The sequence below is a fragment of the Ruditapes philippinarum genome, unplaced genomic scaffold, assembly GCF_026571515.1.
Source record: "Ruditapes philippinarum isolate M1 unplaced genomic scaffold, ASM2657151v2 ctg6806_1_1_1_1, whole genome shotgun sequence".
Taxonomy (NCBI): Eukaryota; Metazoa; Mollusca; class Bivalvia; order Venerida; family Veneridae; genus Ruditapes; species Ruditapes philippinarum.
This window is the reverse complement of record NW_026856120.1, coordinates 15,061-36,796: the sequence shown is the minus strand read 5'-3', so window position 1 is coordinate 36,796 and position 21,736 is coordinate 15,061. Positions and strand designations below refer to the sequence as shown.

At 31.6% G+C, this 21,736-nt stretch overlaps 1 protein-coding gene across 1 annotated transcript; it reads left to right on the top strand.

The window, feature by feature from the left end:
• Positions 1-2,661: 2,661 nt before the first annotated feature.
• Positions 2,662-6,585, top strand: LOC132745435 (uncharacterized; the record flags this gene model as incomplete). Its single annotated transcript, XM_060734349.1, has 2 exons — positions 2,662-2,836; positions 5,146-6,585. Coding segments are annotated over exons 1-2 (1,615 nt in total), but the record flags the coding sequence as incomplete, so codon positions are not given.
• Positions 6,586-21,736: the final 15,151 nt, after the last annotated feature.

The following is a 21,736-nucleotide window of genomic DNA, read 5'->3' as shown; positions in this document are numbered from 1 at the left end:
AATGACTACCACTTACATATTTTATGCGCCTAAATGTTTTTATGCACGCTTTTAAAGAAGAACCGAAATGATGTCACTTTAAAGCATTTGTTTTAACTTAGAAAAAATAGCGTACCAATTTAGTAAAATCGACAATATCGACTAAAAAATTGCGTAAATCGTCCCTCTAATTTGACTTTTCATTGTTTTTTTTAAATCATATCCCGCTTCAAAGACCTCCCCCTCATTTCGGGTTCGATTCACGACAGGGACTTTCAATTCTTTCGTGTGAGGAAGCTATCCTGATAGCTTACGGAACGCCGCAGTTCTATTCAGGTGAGATCTTCCTCCACCAGTACACCACCAGTAAAGCTGGCCAACAATGACCTAGTCAACATATGACATATCTTGTGTTGATATCAGTATAATGAATCTTAGTGATGGCGAAGAAAATTATAATAATATACGAGGGACGGTCATGCTCCTCTTTTTCCACGTGCAGCTATATACACACACTATATATTGGTGAAAACTACATTCATTCGCCAATAACGCAGTCAGTTTATTTTCAATGATAGTTGTGTATACACAGTATTTTGCCCTCTGATATATGATAGGTGTTTCGTCTATCATGGACTCTTTGTTCGAGGAACAACGCTCTGTAATAAAGTTTCTGGTTGCAGAAGGTGAAAAGCCCTGCCACATCTTTCAGAGGCTGCGCCTTTTCTTGTTGATCTTGTTTATCATATTTAAAAAAAAAGATTTTCTGGTAAATGTGTATCACGTTCAACCTTCTACAACTGGGTTTCTCAGTTTCGTGAAGGCAGAACAAGTGTTTGTGACAGGCCTAGGACTGGGCGGCCAGCTGAGGCGGTGACCCAAACAATGGTAGCAAATGTTAAAGCTTTTGTCAACAAAAGTCGTCGAGTAACTCTGGAGGAGGTAGCCAACAAGTTTAGCATCGGTAAGGCATCTGCACACAAGATATTACACGAGAACCTAGGCATGAGCAAGGTTAGTGCCAGGTGGGTGCCTAGACAGCTGTCCGCAGATCAAAAGGCAACCAGAGTAACCAATGCAAAAGAACATTTAAGTCGTTTTAATCGTGAAGAAGATAAGTTTTTGAACCGCATTATCACTGGAGATGAGATGTGGGTTCATTATTCCGAACCTGAGACAAAAGCTCAGTCAAAGCAGTGGAAACGAGCTGGTTCCCCACCTCCTAAAAAAAGTTTAAGCTGTCTCCTTTGGCTGGCAAAGTCATGGGCTTGTTGCCTTTGGGATTCACGTAGAATGATACTTACTCATTCATGCCAAAAGGTCAAACTGTCAACCGCCAAGTACTATTCTGAAGTAATTCTGAAAAATCTCAGAGAAGGCTGAAGCAAATGCGTCCCAGGTTAGCACAGAAAAATGCCCTCCTTCTTCACGATAACGCCCCCTCCCATACCACCGCAGCTACAGTGGAGGTTATCAACTCTTACAAATAGCAATTGTTGTCTCACCCTCCTTATAGCCCAGACCTCGCCCCCTGTAACTTTTATTTGTTTTCAGAACTGAAAAAATTGCTTGCTGGAAAGAAATATAAGACCAGGGCGGCTTTGAAATCTGCTGTTACACAGTACCTAAAACATAGGTCTACGTCATGGTTCACAGCGGGAATACAAAAGCTCCCACGTAGATGACAAAAGTGCGAAGACGTAGGTGGAGAATATTTTGAAAAAGGGTAGAAAGATTTTTTTTAAATGATGGATGGTTTTACGAGAACGAGTCAAAAAGTCCGGATATTTTCTGACTTCCCTCGTATATATATATATTATATATATATATATATTATATATATATATATATATATATATATATATATATATATATATATATATATATAAAACGTGATAAATGTGACTTCCCCTCGTATATATATATATATATATATATATATATATATAATATATATATATATATATATATATTAAAACGTGATAAATGTAACTTGTGCAGTGTTGAAATAGATAAAATTATAATGTTAAGAAATAACAAACTCTATGTAAAATCAGTAGCGCTTTCAATGCTTTTTCGCATATCTTCAGCCGAAACTTTAATAAACAATAAACATATAAACAAATGACGTAAAGTCATGAAAAAAAGCGGGAACGTTAAATGATAACGTATTTCCCGGCAAACACAATATGGTTATTTATACTGAAAAATTATAATATTACGGACATTGAGCATAATCCGTACAATCTGGCAGTGAATTAATGACATTTATTAAAGGGAGGTAATAAAATTCACAAGTTAATGATTTTATGGCCACAAGACGTAGGTGGAGAATATTTTGAAAAAGGGTAGAAAGATTTTTTTTTAAATGATGGATGGTTTTCGAGAACGAGTCAAAATGATGAATTCATACCAGATGACACAAGTATTAGTAGTCAATCCTGGAAAATAAGAAAATCTATGATAAAACTATGGAAAACCTCACTTAATGAAAGAAAACAAGCATATTGGAACAATATAAAATTTCAAAACACGGCAGATATCTACGATAGTTGGAAGTGCAAGACAATACCTATTCTACCAAGAAAATACCGACCAAAGCTTATCCCAAATGAATATGCAGATGACAAAGAAATAAGAAGAGATACAGATGTACGATTGTTCGAATCTGAAATCAAAATAATGAAAAATAAAGCAAAAAGATACAAAGATACATTTGATGAAATAGACAAGGAGATGATCGTTATCTTCAAAAAGAAGTCAAATGGAGAAATATGTGAAAAACTTCAACAAATGTGGACCAATGAATGTACGAATGAAGAAGAAAAGTCATTGAATATCTGGGAAAAGAAAAAAGGTTGGTTAAATGATTATGAAACCAAGTATGGTAACGATATATTTCTAACAGAAGATAGGCAAAGAAACAAAAAAGAAAAAAAGCAAGAAAGAAATAATAGAAATGAAAGAATTCAACAAACTAGATTTTCAACAATCATCCGACCTGAAAATACAAATAGATCAATAAATACTAGTTCAACAGTGAAGGCCCACGAAAGAAGATATAAACAATTTAATAGCTACAATGATGAAAGAAGAAACAACACTCAGAGGGGATATGGTCATTATAATAGAGGAAATGAAACAAATGGATATCAATATCGATACAATAACCGTCAAAATCTACCATCAAGACCTTCTACAGAAAATGGAACAACGTATATTGGAAAAAATGCAAGAAAGTCTTCTTTAGGACTAAAGGAATGCAAATGTAAACAAACTCGTGAACAGCGAAGAAACGATTCGGAAGGAAGTGATGTAAACCATGGATCTATTTTAAATAACAAAGATACTACTTAAAGCTCAGAAATACAACCAAAGGTAATAAATCTTTCTTCCACTATAGAATTATCAGAAAGTGAAGTAAAATTACTTAGCAAGGGGCTTAAATTTACTCCCACTCCAATGGAAAATAAAACAGAATTACAAACTGATATAAAAGAATTTTGTCGAAGATTAAGGCTTAGATTAAGGCTTAACACTTCCAGTTACCTTGATGACATTTTTAATTTAGATAATTCCTTTTTTGATCAAATGGTGTCTAATATTTATCCTACGGAGCTACAACTTAATAAAACGAATTTTTGAAATTTAACTACATCATTTTTAGATCTTCATATCACTATTAAAAACAATTCGATTCACACGAAAATATATGATAAAAGAGATGACTTTGATTTTAGTATAGTAAATTATCCTCATTTGGATGGAGACGTACCGCATGCAACATCTTACGGGGTTTATATATCTCAGTTAATTAGATTCGCTAGAGCTTGTAGCAACGTAAAGGATTTTAACGAACGAAATATTTTCATTACCGGTAAGCTACTAAAACAGGGCTACCGCTATTATAAATTACGTAAATATTTTACAAAATTTTACAATCGTAACTTTGATTTAATTTCTAAATTCAATAGTGATCTAAAAACACTTCTGCGACAAGGGATTAGCCAGCCTGATTTTTACGGGGATGTTGTTTACAAACTTCGTAAGATTTTGGGTCATTGTAATTTTTCTGTTGTGTTTACTAAAATTATTAAACGTTTTATTAAAAGGGGTTATGACCCTACTATTTTAAGACATATCGCATGCTTAGTGTTCAACCCATTTACAGCTGGACACTACGCGTTCCTCTTTTGATTACATCTGACGGACCAAGTGGGAGACTATATGATGGACAGTTCTTAAAGCCCTTTGGGACTGAATTGCCTTAATGTTTGTCTTCTGTCTTGCTTCGTCGGGCCCTTGTAGGTGATTTTCTTGTTGCTCTGTCTTCCTTTAGGACATTGAGTACTTTTGTTATGGTCATTGGGTTTACTTTTACAGTTTTTATATGATCATTTTAGTGTTTTACTTATTTAACCTTTTGTAAACATGACAACTGTTAGAATTTCACTTGGCGGGGATTCATTTTATTTACACTGTCTCGTTTATAGGAACATGGTGGGGCTAAGAGCGAGGTTTGGTGCACCATTAACCGGTTTAAACTCCCCAGTAGTCATTATTATGCTACTGACCGTTCCAAGGCGGCGCCCCTCTGTGTTCCTCAGATGTATGTCTATGTTGTTTTATACTGTTTTGGTGACACTTTTGCTTGTGTCTCTTGTTGTTTCTCGTCTACGGTAAGTATCTTCCCCTTTGTCCCTATTTTTTATTTATTTTATTTATTCCCCCCCCCCTTCCCCGTATCTCATGTCCCCTTCCCCTGTGCCTTTTGACTTTATGGGCCTAATATTTATTCATTTATTTGTTTTCTTTTAGTTCCTGGTCAGTTGCTTATTATTTGCCTGCCCGTGCTCTGCCTTGTGCCCTGTCCTGTTTTTCTTTGGGGTCCTCCTGGGCTCCTTACCGATGGCGCTTGTTGCTGGGTCGGGTGGGGGCTGCGTTCATTGAGCGCCGCCTTTCCTTGTCGATCTTGTTCATCATATTTTAGTGAGTTTTTCCATGAAGAAGATAAAGATAATGATAGAAACGATATACCCTTAGTACGAAATAAAACTGGATGGAAACCTCCTAAAAGTAAAGATATCTTTTTAGAAGAGGCTATTGAATCATTAAAGAAAAATCCCACTTGAAAATAAATCTGATGTTAATTCTAATTTAATGAAGAAAGATCAGCATTGAAAAGTATATTGTCAAAAAAATCATTAATCATAAAAGAAGCAGATAAAGGCGGTGCTGTAGTTTGTATGGACAATAACTACTATAGAGATCACATTTTGAAAATGTTGAGTGATGAAAGTTACTATTCAGAGACAGATATAAACGCAGATTTAAGGACACGGAAAGAATTAAATGATATTGTAAATAAACACGGTAAAGGATTGGTAAAGGAGGAATCTACATATTTGACTAATTTTGAAAGTTCAACCAGCTTCTTTTACGGATTACCTAAAATTCACAAAAGTAGGAAAATTGAAGAGGCAATAAAAAATAATAAATCTGAATACATTAAAGTTTCTGCATCAGATGATTTAAAGTTTAGGCCTATTGTAGGGGGACCTAACAGTGTTACACAGAGACTTAGCCACTTTTTAGACCTCATATTAAAACCATTATGCAGACAAGTTCCAAGTTTCATTCGAGATGACTTAGATTTCCTGAATTACTTGCCGGAAAATGTAGAAGAAGATTCCATTTTAGTTACCTTTGATGTCGTAAATTTATATACAAACATTCCACATGATCTGGGCTTACAGGCAATTCAACACTGGATAGAAAATTTTCCCGATAAAATAAATACTAGATTCCAACACCAATTTATATTGAAATCACTGCAACTTATCCTAAAGAATAACGTATCTTATTTTGACGGCAAATATTATATCCAGAATAAAGGATCAGCTATGGGTACTAAAGTCGCCCCAACTTATGCTACTTTGGTACTTGGATATCTAGAGAAAACATTCTACGAAAGAATATCAACAATACACGGAAACGACTTTTCAAACTACATTAAAATGAACTGGAAGAGATTTTTGGATGATTGTTTTTTGATAGTCGGGAAAAATATCAACACAGATGATTTATTAAGAGAAATAAACAATTTACACCCCTGTATTCAATTTACGATGAATAAAAGTGAAACGAGCATGCCATTTTTAGATGTATTAGTTATGAAATCTGGAACACATATTACAACAGATATCTACAGTAAACCGACGGACACATACAACTACCTCAACTTTAAATCGTGTCATCCGAAACATACAAAGTTAAACATTCCTTTCAACCTTGCGTCAAGAATCATAACTATAGTAAGAGGAGAAACACTGCAAGAAAAGCGCCTCTTAGAACTAACTACAAGACTTAAAAATCAGAATTACCCAGATGAAATTATTACAGACGGAATATCTAAAGCCAAATTGAAAGGTCCCATCAAAACTGAAGAAAACATAACAGCTAACAACAAGTACAACGTTATCCCATGTGTAACAACATTTAATCCCAAAAATACCAATATTTCCCAAGCAATTCGATCTTGTGAGAATGTGTTACGAAAAAGTGAAAGGATGAATAGTGTTTTAGAAAAGAAGCGCATTATAAACAGTAAAAGACAAGCAAAAAATCTTCAAAACATCTTAACCTCTTCAAAGTTCGACATGACAAATAATACTGTAACAACAGTTTCTAAATGCAACAGGAGTAGGTGTAAGACATGTCCTTCTCTATTAGAAGGAAATGAAATACAATTTTGTAACAGTAAGACATTTAAAATAAAACAAAGTATGAACTGTGTTTCGAAAAATGTGATATATTCAATAATTTGTGACAACTGTAAACAGTTTTATAATGGCCAAACAAAAAATGAATTATGTAAACGTATGACTTTACATAGGCAACAAACAAACACTGAAGAACTCAGAATGTTACAAGTAAATAAACATTTACATAATTGTTCAGGAGGTAAATTTAGCATTTTCCCTCTATATAAGATATTAATCGAAAGTGACAATTTTAGAGAAGAAAAAGAAACACTTTTAATCAAGTTATTAAAACCACAGCTTAATGCTAATTTGTAATTAGCGTTTAACAGGGTATATATATACAAGTACTTCGTATTTATTACAATCTCTTCATTTTTAATTATGAAAGAAACGCTTGCGATTTTATTCAGTCCAATTGTTCGTTTATTTACCAATATTTATTGAGTAAAAATTGTTAATTACCATACAATTTGTGGCCATAAAATCATTAACTTGTGAATTTTATTACCTCCCTTTTAATAAATGTCATTAATTCACTGCCAGATTGTACGGATTATGCTCAATGTCCGTAATACATGTAATATTATAATTTTTCAGTATAAATAACCATATTGTGTTTGCCGGGAAATACGTTATCATTTAACGTTCCCGCTTTTTCTCATGACGTTACGTAATTTGTTTATATGTTTATTGTTTATTAAAGTTTCGGCTGAAGATATGCGAAGAAAGCATTGAAAGCGCTACCGATTTAACATAGAGTTTGTTATTTCTTAAACATTATAATTTTATCTATATATATATATATATATATATATATATATATATATATATATATATATACATGTATAAGTAAAATCTCTAACTTGCCGTATATAAGCAAAAACGCTAATTTAAATTTGCCGTAGCTTTTGGCCTTGCGGCCTTCTTCAGCAGCATTTATTCCACATACAAATATATCAAACAAAACAATGGAAGTGACGTAACAATAGAAAATTTGTGGAAAAATAAATTAAGAACCTATAGACCGTATGGAGTAAATACCAAAGAATAACGCGGCAGACGGCAAACAACGCCACGGCGGGCGTCGTTCATTGACGTTACGTCACTTCCATTGTTTTGTTTGATATATTTGTATGTAGAATAAATGCTGCTGAAGAAGGCCGCAAGGCCGAAAGCTACGGCAAATTTAAATTAGCGTTTTTGCTTATATATATAAGAAATCAATATATTTAACATGAAGTTTCTTTTTAAATACAAAATGAAGCAAATATTATCGTATTCTTAGATTAAGAATATTTCGGTCTATAACCTTTTTTCGTGGATAGTTTTATTGCTCTTGATCATGCAGCCATTTGTTGGGATTTGAATGAAAATATCAATCCGTCCAATTTGGGTTGTAGTTAAACATTGACTAGATAATTCTTTTTATTACGATATAATTTGGACAGAAATTCCATTGATATAATTTCATCAGTTATTCGCGTTAAGGTTTCATGTTTCTTTCTATTTTAAAAAATTGAAAAAAATATCTATGAGAAAAGATGAAAAATTATTATTCTTGACAACAATTTTTCATTGACATAACAATACAGTTTAGTTGAGAAAGAAATAAAATCAGTTGTGCATCTTTCTTATGCATATTCCATATTGAGTCAATTCAAAGACATTGCACTATACAATAGATATAATTATCCAATACATTAAACGGATGAAATAGATAAAAGAAAATTAGTGATCAATACGTTATGTAGACATTGCTTTGATTACTTATTCAATTATATCTCACCTGGTGAAAAGAGAAAATGTTTCAGACAATATAATTATTATACATTAAGTTTACGGTATGCCTGATGAAATAGCTCCAAATAATGCACCAGATTCAAAATGAAAAAGCAAATGAATATTTGACAATCATTTAATTTTTACAACAATTGTAAAACTAATGCAGTAAACTTTCAAATGAAGAAGAGATGTACTGTATAACAGAACTTGTCTTTTAATGGTGCATTACTAAACGTAATTTTCCACATCAATGCTAAAACTAATGCAGTAAACTTTCAAACGAAGAAGAGATGTACTGTATAACAGAACTGGTCTTTTAATGTTGCATTACTGAACGTAATTTTCCAAACAGAGAATAATGGTTGTTCTACAGAAGTGTGATTCATAACAGAGACTTCTGTCAGGATGCTTTTACTGTTTACACAGTATGTTGTCACGGTAACACACACTTTTCATAATGCTATATAAGATACCACAGATTCAAATGGTTAATACTTGCATCCAAAAAAAACTAATAGAGCACATAAAATGGTACTTCTACTGCATGTCATTTCTTTAAGTTATTTAAGTTTAAAAGGGATGTCATCAATTGATATATTTTAGAATAAGGTATGTTTTATAGGTTCTGATTTGATAATTTGTCTTATTTTACTAACTGATGATATTTGATAAATGTAATGGAAATATCATAAATAAATGATTATAGAGAAACATTGTAGAATTGCAATATACTAGGTAAAAAAATAATTAAGATAATTACCTGTTTTATTCCTTTGCAATTTCATAAAATTCGTAAAGCAAACTCCTTCGTGTACTATAATGTCAAATTGCATCTTCTATAACTAAATGAAATTTGATGGATGTTTAGAGATAATATGGAACGTTATATTATGTAAGATTATTTTGAATGACATTACCACAGAATATCAATTATCAATTTTGTTCATGTATTACAATTCAGATCATTTCTTTACAGGATGTCCATTGTTCGAAGTATAAACAAGGACTGTGAAATACATCGTTAAATCACATATCTTTGTTTAAGGTGTAAAGATGCTTGTTTATACACGAACAAATTACTGTATCTCAATAACAAGATAGAAATAAAACAACATATTTATGATAATTTCACTATTATATAGACCTTATGTAATTAAATAATTGCATGTATATTAAGATTTAAAAAGAACATAATAAAACTGTTTTCTTTGATTTGTAGTAATAATATACAATACATTTTCCAAGTAACACGTGCATTGCAATCACCCAATGCAATAAGGTACAAGAAAGAAAGAAAAACAGGAAAGCAATGATGTAATTACCAATAACAATGTTTCTTTATTAGCAATAAATTGAGACAACACAATAATTTCGGAACATTTTGATGACAATTACCTCATACAAAGTGATGCTTTACTTGTAATTTAAAGCTCAGCTTCCCAGTAGTAAAATCAATATGATATGAGAGGCAATACCAGATAAATTGTTTTGATTAATCGACATTAAGCATGAAACGCTATTACCATTAAATATTTAAGTTAAAGAGACTCACGGAAAATGCAATATGCACAAGAGCTTTTAAAATTGGACACATATAATCTTAACTAAAGCAATATGTTGTTTAAGAAATAATATATCCCAAACTGTGATTTTATTGCTCAATAACATCACTGTTTGGAGTTCGGATGCGGGGAATTATATCACGAGGGCGTAGCCCGAGTGATATAATGATGCGCATCCGAACGACAAACAGTAATGTTATCAAGTAATAAAATCTCCGATTTGGATATATTATTTCGATTCTAACACGACATCAACAAATAAATGCTGCCGTACATGATAATTAGCTAAATTGCGCCTGATTTGTTGCCGTACTTATTGTCAGCGCGTCACATTTTTAGTGGTTACGTCACGTAAAGCTTGAACTTGAGCCGCAAAGTCATTTTGATATCACATATTGTTACTAGATTATTAAGCTAATTTGTGAAAATATTCTCTCAGTATACAAGACAGCAGAGCACACGGCACAGCTTTGTTAATACAAGCTCTCATTTAAGGATCATTCTCATCCAAGAAGTGTTCGATTTGGGCCAGTGAATATCGTTTAAAGTAATTGATATTTGCAAACAATCGTGGTAACTTTAGCATCATGCGTGGAGCTGTTTCATCTGAGTAAAGTAATTGCGTAAAAATAGGAGAAATCAGGCTGTATGACTGTACATTGAACACCACCAGCTTTGTCTTGTTGAATGAAACGAACGGTCAAAATATTGCACATCATCGCTTTGCTGACGTTTTGTTGTCTGAAATGCATGCCTTGCATTCAACCGGAAAATACTTTTGTGAACTTATTCTTTTTCACATTTTGACTTTGTTAGTGTCGAACAATGTTTATCAATTGAAATGAAATGCCTACAGATGATGTCTACAAGTTTTATAAAAAATATATATCTATTATATTTAATGTGAAAAGAATTTGATTAAAACCAGTGCGTTTTTATAGTCTATGGAGAAAGAAAGAAAAGATATCTGTATATCCCGACAATAAATGACCAAGTAAATAATATAAACGGCCGTGACCAACAACAGAAATACAATCTCCTACATTTATCGTTTTTATTTAACATTTCTTTATGTGACTTTTATAAAAGTGCTAGACATTAGGATCAAGTCAGATGATTTTCTTGCAAATGCTGATATTTTTTTAAAGATTTTTTGTTTACTTTTAAACGTAATATTACGTGTCACTAGATATCAACGATCAAAACGAAAACACTGAAGTACATTAGAACACATTTCTGACGACGCATTACTAAATTTTACTCTCTTACTATAGAGTGATAATTGGTCGTCTGCTAAAGTGAGATTTATGCCCAGAATTCCATCAAAATGCTTTTACAAACACAGATGTTGTCACGATAACGCGCAATTTTCCAATTTATATCAAAATTACCTGACGGTTAAATGTTCGTGTTTTCAGACTTGCAGACAAAACCGGCGTGAAACAGTACGAAAATACTTTCAAAGGACATTTTAAAGTGCGATGGTCGTGGAAAGACCGGTATGGCAGTGTCATCATAATCAATTATCAATGCTCTCAATAAAAAGGTGAAGTAATACTTACCCAATAAAATACTGCATTCTTACAAGATTTGTGATTTTGCCACTACAAAAGGAAGAACATTGCCGGTAGAATATACCAGTAAACACCGGTTGCGGAAAACATGCATCATGCAGTCCTTCCTTTGCAGTCAATAAGCATAGGCATATTTTTCTCCTTATTTTCTATTATGCTCTCTTTTCATACCATGCCAAAAAGGAAAATAACATATCATAAACAAGCTTCAAATAAATCATTACCTATTTGAATTAATATAACGAACATTTTATTATATAAATCATACTTTTTTCATAATCAACATAATGACCACTTCCTAAGTACACAATTCACGAAAAGCGCAAGAATGATGTCATTTTCAATATTGAGATTCCGGGATTATCTAGCGCTGGTGTTAACATTAAGATACCACAGATTCAAATGGTTAATACTTGCATCCAAAAAAAACTAATAGAGCACATAAAATGGTACTTCTACTGCATGTCATTTCTTTAAGTTATTTAAGTTTAAAAGGGATGTCATCAATTGATATATTTTAGAATAAGGTATGTTTTATAGGTTCTGATTTGATAATTTGTCTTATTTTACTAACTGATGATATTTGATAAATGTAATGGAAATATCATAAATAAATGATTATAGAGAAACATTGTAGAATTGCAATATACTAGGTAAAAAAATAATTAAGATAATTACCTGTTTTATTCCTTTGCAATTTCATAAAATTCGTAAAGCAACTCCTTCGTGTACTATAATGTCAAATTGCATCTTCTATAACTAAATGAAATTTGATGGATGTTTAGAGATAATATGGAACGTTATATTATGTAAGATTATTTTGAATGACATTACCACAGAATATCAATTATCAATTTTGTTCATGTATTACAATTCAGATCATTTCTTTACAGGATGTCCATTGTTCGAAGTATAAACAAGGACTGTGAAATACATCGTTAAATCACATATCTTTGTTTAAGGTGTAAAGATGCTTGTTTATACACGAACAAATTACTGTATCTCAATAACAAGATAGAAATAAAACAACATATTTATGATAATTTCACTATTATATAGACCTTATGTAATTAAATAATTGCATGTATATTAAGATTTAAAAAGAACATAATAAAACTGTTTTCTTTGATTTGTAGTAATAATATACAATACATTTTCCAAGTAACACGTGCATTGCAATCACCCAATGCAATAAGGTACAAGAAAGAAAGAAAAACAGGAAAGCAATGACGTAATTACCAATAACAATGTTTCTTTATTAGCAATAAATTGAGACAACACAATAATTTCGGAACATTTTGATGACAATTACCTCATACAAAGTGATGCTTTACTTGTAATTTAAAGCTCAGCTTCCCAGTAGTAAAATCAATATGATATGAGAGGCAATACCAGATAAATTGTTTTGATTAATCGACATTAAGCATGAAACTCTATTACCATTAAATATTTAAGTTAAAGAGACTCACGGAAAATGCAATATGCACAAGAGCTTTTAAAATTGGACACATATAATCTTAACTAAAGCAATATGTTGTTTAAGAAATAATATATCCCAAACTGTGATTTTATTGCTCAATAACATCACTGTTTGGAGTTCGGATGCGGGGAATTATATCACGAGGGCGTAGCCCGAGTGATATAATGATGCGCATCCGAACGACAAACAGTAATGTTATCAAGTAATAAAATCTCCGATTTGGATATATTATTTCGATTCTAACACGACATCAACAAATAAATGCTGCCGTACATGATAATTAGCTAAATTGCGCCTGATTTGTTGCCGTACTTATTGTCAGCGCGTCACATTTTTAGTGGTTACGTCACGTGTTTAATGATTACGTCACATATCTAAATATAGAACGTCAAACAGTGATTTTATAGCATAATAACACACACTTTCGGTTCTTCTATGTTCAATAGGGAAAAATGCGGGTCGTGTTAGAATTATATGTATATCCTGTTTTCAGTTTCGTTTCCTTAAACAAAAATGTTTTGAAATTGTCCTCGTTTTTTATTAAAGCTAAAAAGAAAACGAAGGTCATTTTTGCGAGAAATGACATAGTAAAAGTTGGTGAAGATCAATGCAGGATACAATTATGCATCTATGAACCATGAACATTAAAACACTATGCTTATTTACAATTTATTTCCTTAAAAACATGTATGTATGGCTACTTGCTTCAGGCATTACCAAATATGCAAGCATGCAGTTTTTCATTCTAATGATGGCAGAAAGGAAACATCCCTAAACATCTCTATCCCTCGAGTAAACAAGTTACTCTTCGGATTATAAACATATATATTAATATACTATCATAAAAACCTTAAATTCAGAAGAAGAAATTCAGTTATAAAAAATCTGCAGTTTGTGATTTCATTTCTTCAAAGGAATCTTTCCTTCGTAATTTATATGAAATTCAAATGATTGTGAATGTTATTGACGCTGAAAAGAAATATAGAATTAATGTCGTAAAAGACACGTACGATTATTCATGCCAATGTTTCATGTATAACAAACAATTTAATTCATCTAAAATAAAGCTTGAACTTGAGCCGCAAAGTCATTTTGATATCACATATTGTTACTAGATTATTAAGCTAATTTGTGAAAATATTCTCTCAGTATACAAGACAGCAGAGCACACGGCACAGCTTTGTTAATACAAGCTCTCATTTAAGGATCATTCTCATCCAAGAAGTGTTCGATTTGGGCCAGTGAATATCGTTTAAAGTAATTGATATTTGCAAACAATCGTGGTAACTTTAGCATCATGCGTGGAGCTGTTTCATCTGAGTAAAGTAATTGCGTAAAACTAGGAGAAATCAGGCTGTATGACTGTACATTGAACACCACCAGCTTTGTCTTGTTGAATGAAACGAACGGTCAAAATATTGCACATCATCGCTTTGCTGACGTTTTGTTGTCTGAAATGCATGCCTTGCATTCAACCGGAAAATACTTTTGTGAACTTATTCTTTTCACATTTTGACTTTGTTAGTGTCGAACAATGTTTATCAATTGAAATGAAATGCCTACAGATGATGTCTACAAGTTTTATAAAAAATATATATCTATTATATTTAATGTGAAAAGAATTTGATTAAAACCAGTGCGTTTTTATAGTCTATGAAGATAGAAGAAAGGATATCTGAAAATACCTTCAATAATTGACCAAGTAAATTATATAAACAGCCTAGACCAACAACAGAAATACAATCTGCTACATTTACCGTTTTTATTTAACATTTTGTTATGCAACTTTTATAAAAGTGCTAGACATTAGGATCAAGTCAGATGATTTTCTTGCAAATGCTGATATTTTTTAAAGATTTTTTGTTTACTTTTAAACGTAATATTACGTGTCACTAGATATCAACGATCAAAACGAAAACACTGAAGTACATTAGAACACATTTCTGACGACGCATTACTAAATTTTACTCTCTTACTATAGAGTGATAATTGGTCGTCTGCTAAAGTGAGATTTATGCCCAGAATTCCATCAAAATGCTTTTACAAACACAGATGTTGTCACGATAACGCGCAATTTTCCAATTTATATCAAAATTACCTGACGGTTAAATGTTCGTGTTTTCAGACTTGCAGACAAAACCGGCGTGAAACAGTACGAAAATACTTTCAAAGGACATTTTAAAGTGCGATGGTCGTGGAAAGACCGGTATGGCAGTGTCATCATAATCAATTATCAATGCTCTCAATAAAAAGGTGAAGTAATACTTACCCAATAAAATACTGCATTCTTACAAGATTTGTGATTTTGCCACTACAAAAGGAAGAACATTGCCGGTAGAATATACCAGTAAACACCGGTTGCGGAAAACATGCATCATGCAGTCCTTCCTTTGCAGTCAATAAGCATAGGCATATTTTTCTCCTTATTTTCTATTATGCTCTCTTTTCATACCATGCCAAAAAGGAAAATAACATATCATAAACAAGCTTCAAATAAATCATTACCTATTTGAATTAATATAACGAACATTTTATTATATAAATCATACTTTTTTCATAATCAACATAATGACCACTTCCTAAGTACACAATTCACGAAAAGCGCAAGAATGATGTCATTTTCAATATTGAGATTCCGGGATTATCTAGCGCTGGTGTTAACATTATTAAAAAATTCATTCTTTTGCAAATTAACATTGTTGAAAAAAGAATCTAAAAGAAAAAAATGACGATAATCTAAATACATTTTTTCTTATTATATCTTGTGTTCATTACTTAAGGCGTAATAGGCTGTATACTTTCGCCAGTGGAAATATGCTCAGTTTGAAAAATAATATATAATATGTTGGTAGACTAAGAAAACAGTTGTTTTTATAATTAGTCTCGCACGTTCGGGTAGTATGCATGTAAAGTATATAAAGCTATATCAGATGAAATATTCATATAAAAATTTTATATAAGTAAAATTATTTTAAAAACCTAATGGTCGTTTCCTGAAAAAAAAATTGCATATAATACCTAGCTTATTATATAGCTTATTATATAGCTTAAACCACAAATATCTTAAAGTATCAAAGATTGTTTCAAAAATAAAGATTTAGTTGCAATAGAAAATATGACATGTCTAAGGTTTTTTAAGAAGTTGTCAAAGTGTTGAAGCTTTATTCAATAACTACCATTATACATATGACTGAATATTGAGCTTTCTTTTGCACCAGCTTATAACTCTGCGATAATATAAGAGTAACATAAAGAACCAAGTTTATTATATACTTATAAAATGAAACATTAAGAATATCATTTATGAAATAAAATGGCTATTTTTCACCTTTCGAATGTTTTCAACGGTATCTTGTCGGACCTTCTTTGTCTTCCAAATGGTTTGGTAAAAAAGAAAAAGGGTATAATAAACAGAAAAGTATTTACACCTTGTCATCTTATTGTATAAAATTATCATGTTTGTCTTCTTATAAAATTTATTTTTCGAGATATGAACTTCAACACGTTAAAATCAGAGTAAAAATCAGAAAAACATCACTGAATTCAGTTGAGTATTTGCTTCAACAAACAAGTTTCAAGAAATATCAAGTGTCAAAAAAAACTTTCTTGTTTAATTTCCACGCATATTTTCATTCCTAGAAATTGACGTTCTTTCAATAAGATCTCTGATACAGAATTCATATAAAAGTTAATCATCATTATATTGATTGAGCTTGAAACATTAACTTAGTTGATGAACACCAGAGTTATATATTGTATAACAATGAGGTATCCCCTGTAAGGCATTAATTAATGCACATTATTAAAATATAACTAAATATTTTCGAAACAAATAACATGGGATTCACAAAGTTAATGTTACGAACATCTAATTTACATGGAATTTACATTTTATTTAGCGTTTTTATTGTGTGAATGAACGCTTCATTCGTTGACTGTATATATCATATGATACATTAATTAATGATGTAATATATACATAAATATGAATTCGTTTGGTTTTACGGCGCACCAACACAAATTAGATCATATTAAATTTAGAAAATAATTTCGTAGCTTAGTTTTACGTTTAATACGTTACACATTCGACAATGAAACAAAACGAAGAAGAAACAAGCAATTATCATAGTATTGCAAGCAATCCATAAGTCCCCTACCGGTAAGAGCCCAAGCAACATTCTGAAGGGCCATTGGCCATGCACTTAGGTTCCTATTTTAAGTAAATTTGTTGAAAAAGTTCTTTAAGTGATCACAGGAAACAGTTTTTATGTACAGACAGACGGACTGAAGGACACTCTAAAGTTATTTTTTAAACATCCCTGTTTTCAAAATATAACATTTTAAAAATCCTGTCATGATTGAAGAAGTTGGAGTAAAAATTACCAATTTCTCAAAAAAAAGTCTAAGTTCAAAAGGGGCATAATTCTGGAAATAGCCTTGCTAGAGTATTGAACACTCACAAATGAGTGATAATAAGAAACATTTATATGAAGTCTGAAGTAGATACATTCAGAAAAAGAAGTTATTAAAAAAAACAATGTTTTTTTCATGAAAATTTTAAGTTCAAGGGAGGTAATTTTGATTAATTTTGTGCTAGAGTTGTAAACCTTGTCACATATGATGTGGTTGATGACAAGCAACTTATATTTAAAGTTTGAAGAAAATACCTTAAGAAATAAAGAACTTAAAAACTAGAATCAGAAATCTTGAAATTCAGTCTATTTGTTGCCATAGCAACCAGAATTTTCAACATAGGAAGATAAGAAAAGGATGTGCATAATTTCCATACTGCCATCTACCCATATGTCAAGTTTCATAAACATATTTTCAGTACTTTTTGTGTTATCACTGGATCCAGGTTATGTGTAAAATTTGCCATATTTTCAGTCTATTTGTTGCCATAGCAACCAGAATTTTCAACATAGGAAGAAAAGAAAAAGACGTGCATAATCTCCATACTGCCATCTATCCATATATCAAGTTTTATAAAAATATTTTCAGTACTTTTTGCGTTATCGCGGGATCCAGGTTATGTGTAAAATTTGCCATATTTTCAGTCTATTTGTTGCCATAGCAACCGGAATTTTCAACATAGGAAGAAAAGAAAAAGACGTGCATAATCTCCATACTGCCATCTATCCATATATCAAGCTTCATTAAAATATTTTCAGTACTTTTTGCGTTATCGCGGGATCCAGTTTTGTGGACGAACGGACTGACGGACGGACAGACGGACGGACGGACGGACAGACAGACGGACGGACGGAGGGTAAACCTAAAGTCCCCTCCGGTAAACCGGTAGGGGACTAAAAAGAAAGAAAGTCACTTTACTACCATAAAAAATTTGAAATTATCAAGGTCGCAAATTTACTAATGTGCAAGCTGGATTTGATGATAATATTTATGGCTGGCAGTAGTTTTCGCACTAGTAACGGATCTAGCAGCAAGTATTCAGCTGAAGTTGAAGTTAGAATTTTTACTATAGAATTCAGATGTGCTCAAAAGGTAACATGTTAACATAATGAAAATACGAGTACATCAGAATCTGAACTTAAACTAAACTAGTACAACACAGCATGATTCCCATCATAAAACAATTACATCTTACAATATGTTATTATGCACCTTTACAGCTTATGAAACACAAGTACATGCTTCCATCTGTGTCAATCTTAATTATCTGTGATTTTTGTAGAAAAATAAGAATCTTCAAAACATATTACGGAATCCATCCATCAATCTCTTCGTTAGCTGTTCCAGTCAAAAACTCCCAAGGCGCTACATTTTACAGTCTTCGTCTTAAAGTTTTTACATAATTGAAGTATAAAATAATGTACTAAATGGTTTTCAAAGATAACTTAATAAGGAATGTAGCATAAGTTATAAAATAAAGCTTCAAAGTTCCAGAATAATATTATATACAGGTATATATTTTGCTGTTGTTGTTTTGTTAACTTTTAGAAATTTTCAATATTGAGTATTTATTGACATAGATTGATGTTACTATATAGATTTACTTTTACATATATCATTACAATAAAATATAAAAATATGTTTACTGTATATTTATTATTTTTTCAATTTTTACAATTTCAAAAATAGATAACATTAGCATCGATTTGTAGGAATAATAAAGAGCCACATATGGAATTGTATCATATTGATTACAAGCATCCACTTAAAATCTAATAAAATTAATGAAGATGTTTAAATTGCCCCTTGAAAACCTTTTATATGTAGTGCTAGTAAATGAAATGAACGACAGTTCACCAATGCTTATAGAAATAATCTTTACTCGGAAACTTTGAATGTCTCTACCATTTTCAGATTAAAGGTTACTTAGAAAACCTGAATATTAGATATTGAAAGTGTTTAAACAAGCATTGTATAGAACGTGACGAGATTGTTTGTGTGTTTAGTTGGTTGGTCGGCGCACCAACACAGTTCATGTCAATGGGGCCAAAACAGGAAAGATTATTTTGTCTAACCTCGGGTGTTTGAAACTTAAGGCAACACCAGGGGCCAAACTAACCGCCTACTAGAACTAAGAAATAAATAGACTCCAGTTATTCTCTAAAGGTGATGTGATTAAACATATTTTTATTTTTAACGAAACAAAATATTAACTGATAAAGAATTTTTATTCTTAATACTGATAAAGATTTTATTCTTTATCTATAATCAAAATCGTTTGAAAGCACTTTTACCGCTAACGCATTTTGTTTTTATAAAAAACAAAAGTAAATCTGCTTTTACTTTCAGTTTTGAATACATGTACATGAGAAATGATAGCTCAGTTCTTGTTTAATAATGACAGTAATTACGTGTGAAAATTCTCATTCTCTTGAAGACGCCACCATGAACAAAACATATAAAGCTACATGACAGCCAAGATATTCCAAGAAAATAAATTTGAGAAAATAAGTATTAATATTTTTTTTCATGTCAATAAATATGCTGCTTCAATTTGTTCATAAACAACTTCTCCGCTGCAATTCATTTTTCAAGGTATATTAAACAGGATGTCAAACTGTCCTCAGACGGACTTCGTCCGAAACAATAAGACAGAAACGCATTGCATACTGTCATTTGTAAAGCATCACATGGATTTTAAGTATTTATAACCTTAACAAGCTATTTATATGGTGTTCATAATTCTAATTCCTTGAAACTTTGTTTATTCATCTGGAAAAGAGCAGTTTAAGGTAAAGAACATTAGACGGTTAGTGCACACTTTTCCATGAACTAACATCTGCAAAATCTAAAGGACGCATTAAAGCCCGAGCTCGCAATATTTTAGCTCTACATTTACTTAATCTTTTCCGTTAATGCATCTTTTGCTCTTTGTTAATGTTTTGCTGTGTGCAAGAATTTCCATTTATCTTAATTTGTCTTCGTCTGAAATAATAAAGAATATTGTAAATTTTCGGTTGCGGAGATGAACTTAATATATGTGATGCAATTTATACAAATTTCCATTGAAAATAATGTTATGATTGTGTTATTAATACAGAGTTTGATCCATATAATCTCTGTCGAACCTCAACTTTTCTTTGCCAAATTGCGCGTAGAAAATAATCAATCATTTGCTTGTCTAATTGTTGAATTTTGCTTATGCCGGTGTCACGGGGGCGTGGACGGTAGTTTGCACTGGACAGTACCGTCCATAAACAGGCCCAATGAAACCGAGCCTGCAACACTTTTAATATTGCCGTTTTGGACTTTCTTTAGGGATTCTTATTTTCTCTTTTTTATTTGACCTTTTTACGTTAACGTTAAGCTTCCCTCTTTTAATTTCACCTTACAATTCGGAAACAATAGTGGACAAGTCGAAATCGATACATTGAAGAACTCACAAAACGACACAATTGAAAATGTTTTTACAGGCAACCAAGACATGTTCAAATGTTGCAGTAGATATTTGTAAAATTCCTTAAAAAATATTCTTCAACATCTCGTTACATCTGAAGTCATCAAAATGATCTTTATATTTGGATTCTATGTATCGATTAAAATTATTCTTTAAAATAGGCTGACATTTCAAAGAGTTTGTAAATAAAATTGTGTTGTGATTTGCAAACAGTGAATTCATGTAACATGACAAATGGAATTGGTTTCAGAATTGATTAATACCAATTTTACATGCAAACTTGTTTATAATTTACATTTGCAGTTCAGAAAGACCAAGATATTGTCACTTTATATAATGCAAGCAAAGGCGTGTTTTTTTTTAGATTTTAATCAGTGTTATAAATCAAGTTGTCTTCATCAGTATGTGAAAAGTTTTAGTAAATGCGTACCTTATACGAACATACCATTTTATATAAACATTTATTGTATTACAATAAAGTAAAAATGCTTCGTTACCATCTTTATTAGTAACTAAAGTATTTATCATTTGCACGAATAAGGAAACAGTAACATAATACAAAGGAAACATTTCGACATAACAACTGGGGAATGTAAAATGAAACAATTCCATTAAAGTACGCTACAGTTACATATAGACATTAAGGCAAAATGACCATTGTATGATAGAAATCAATTAAACTTTACATGGTCTTAGAAAATTGTAACATTAACATTTTAAGCAAT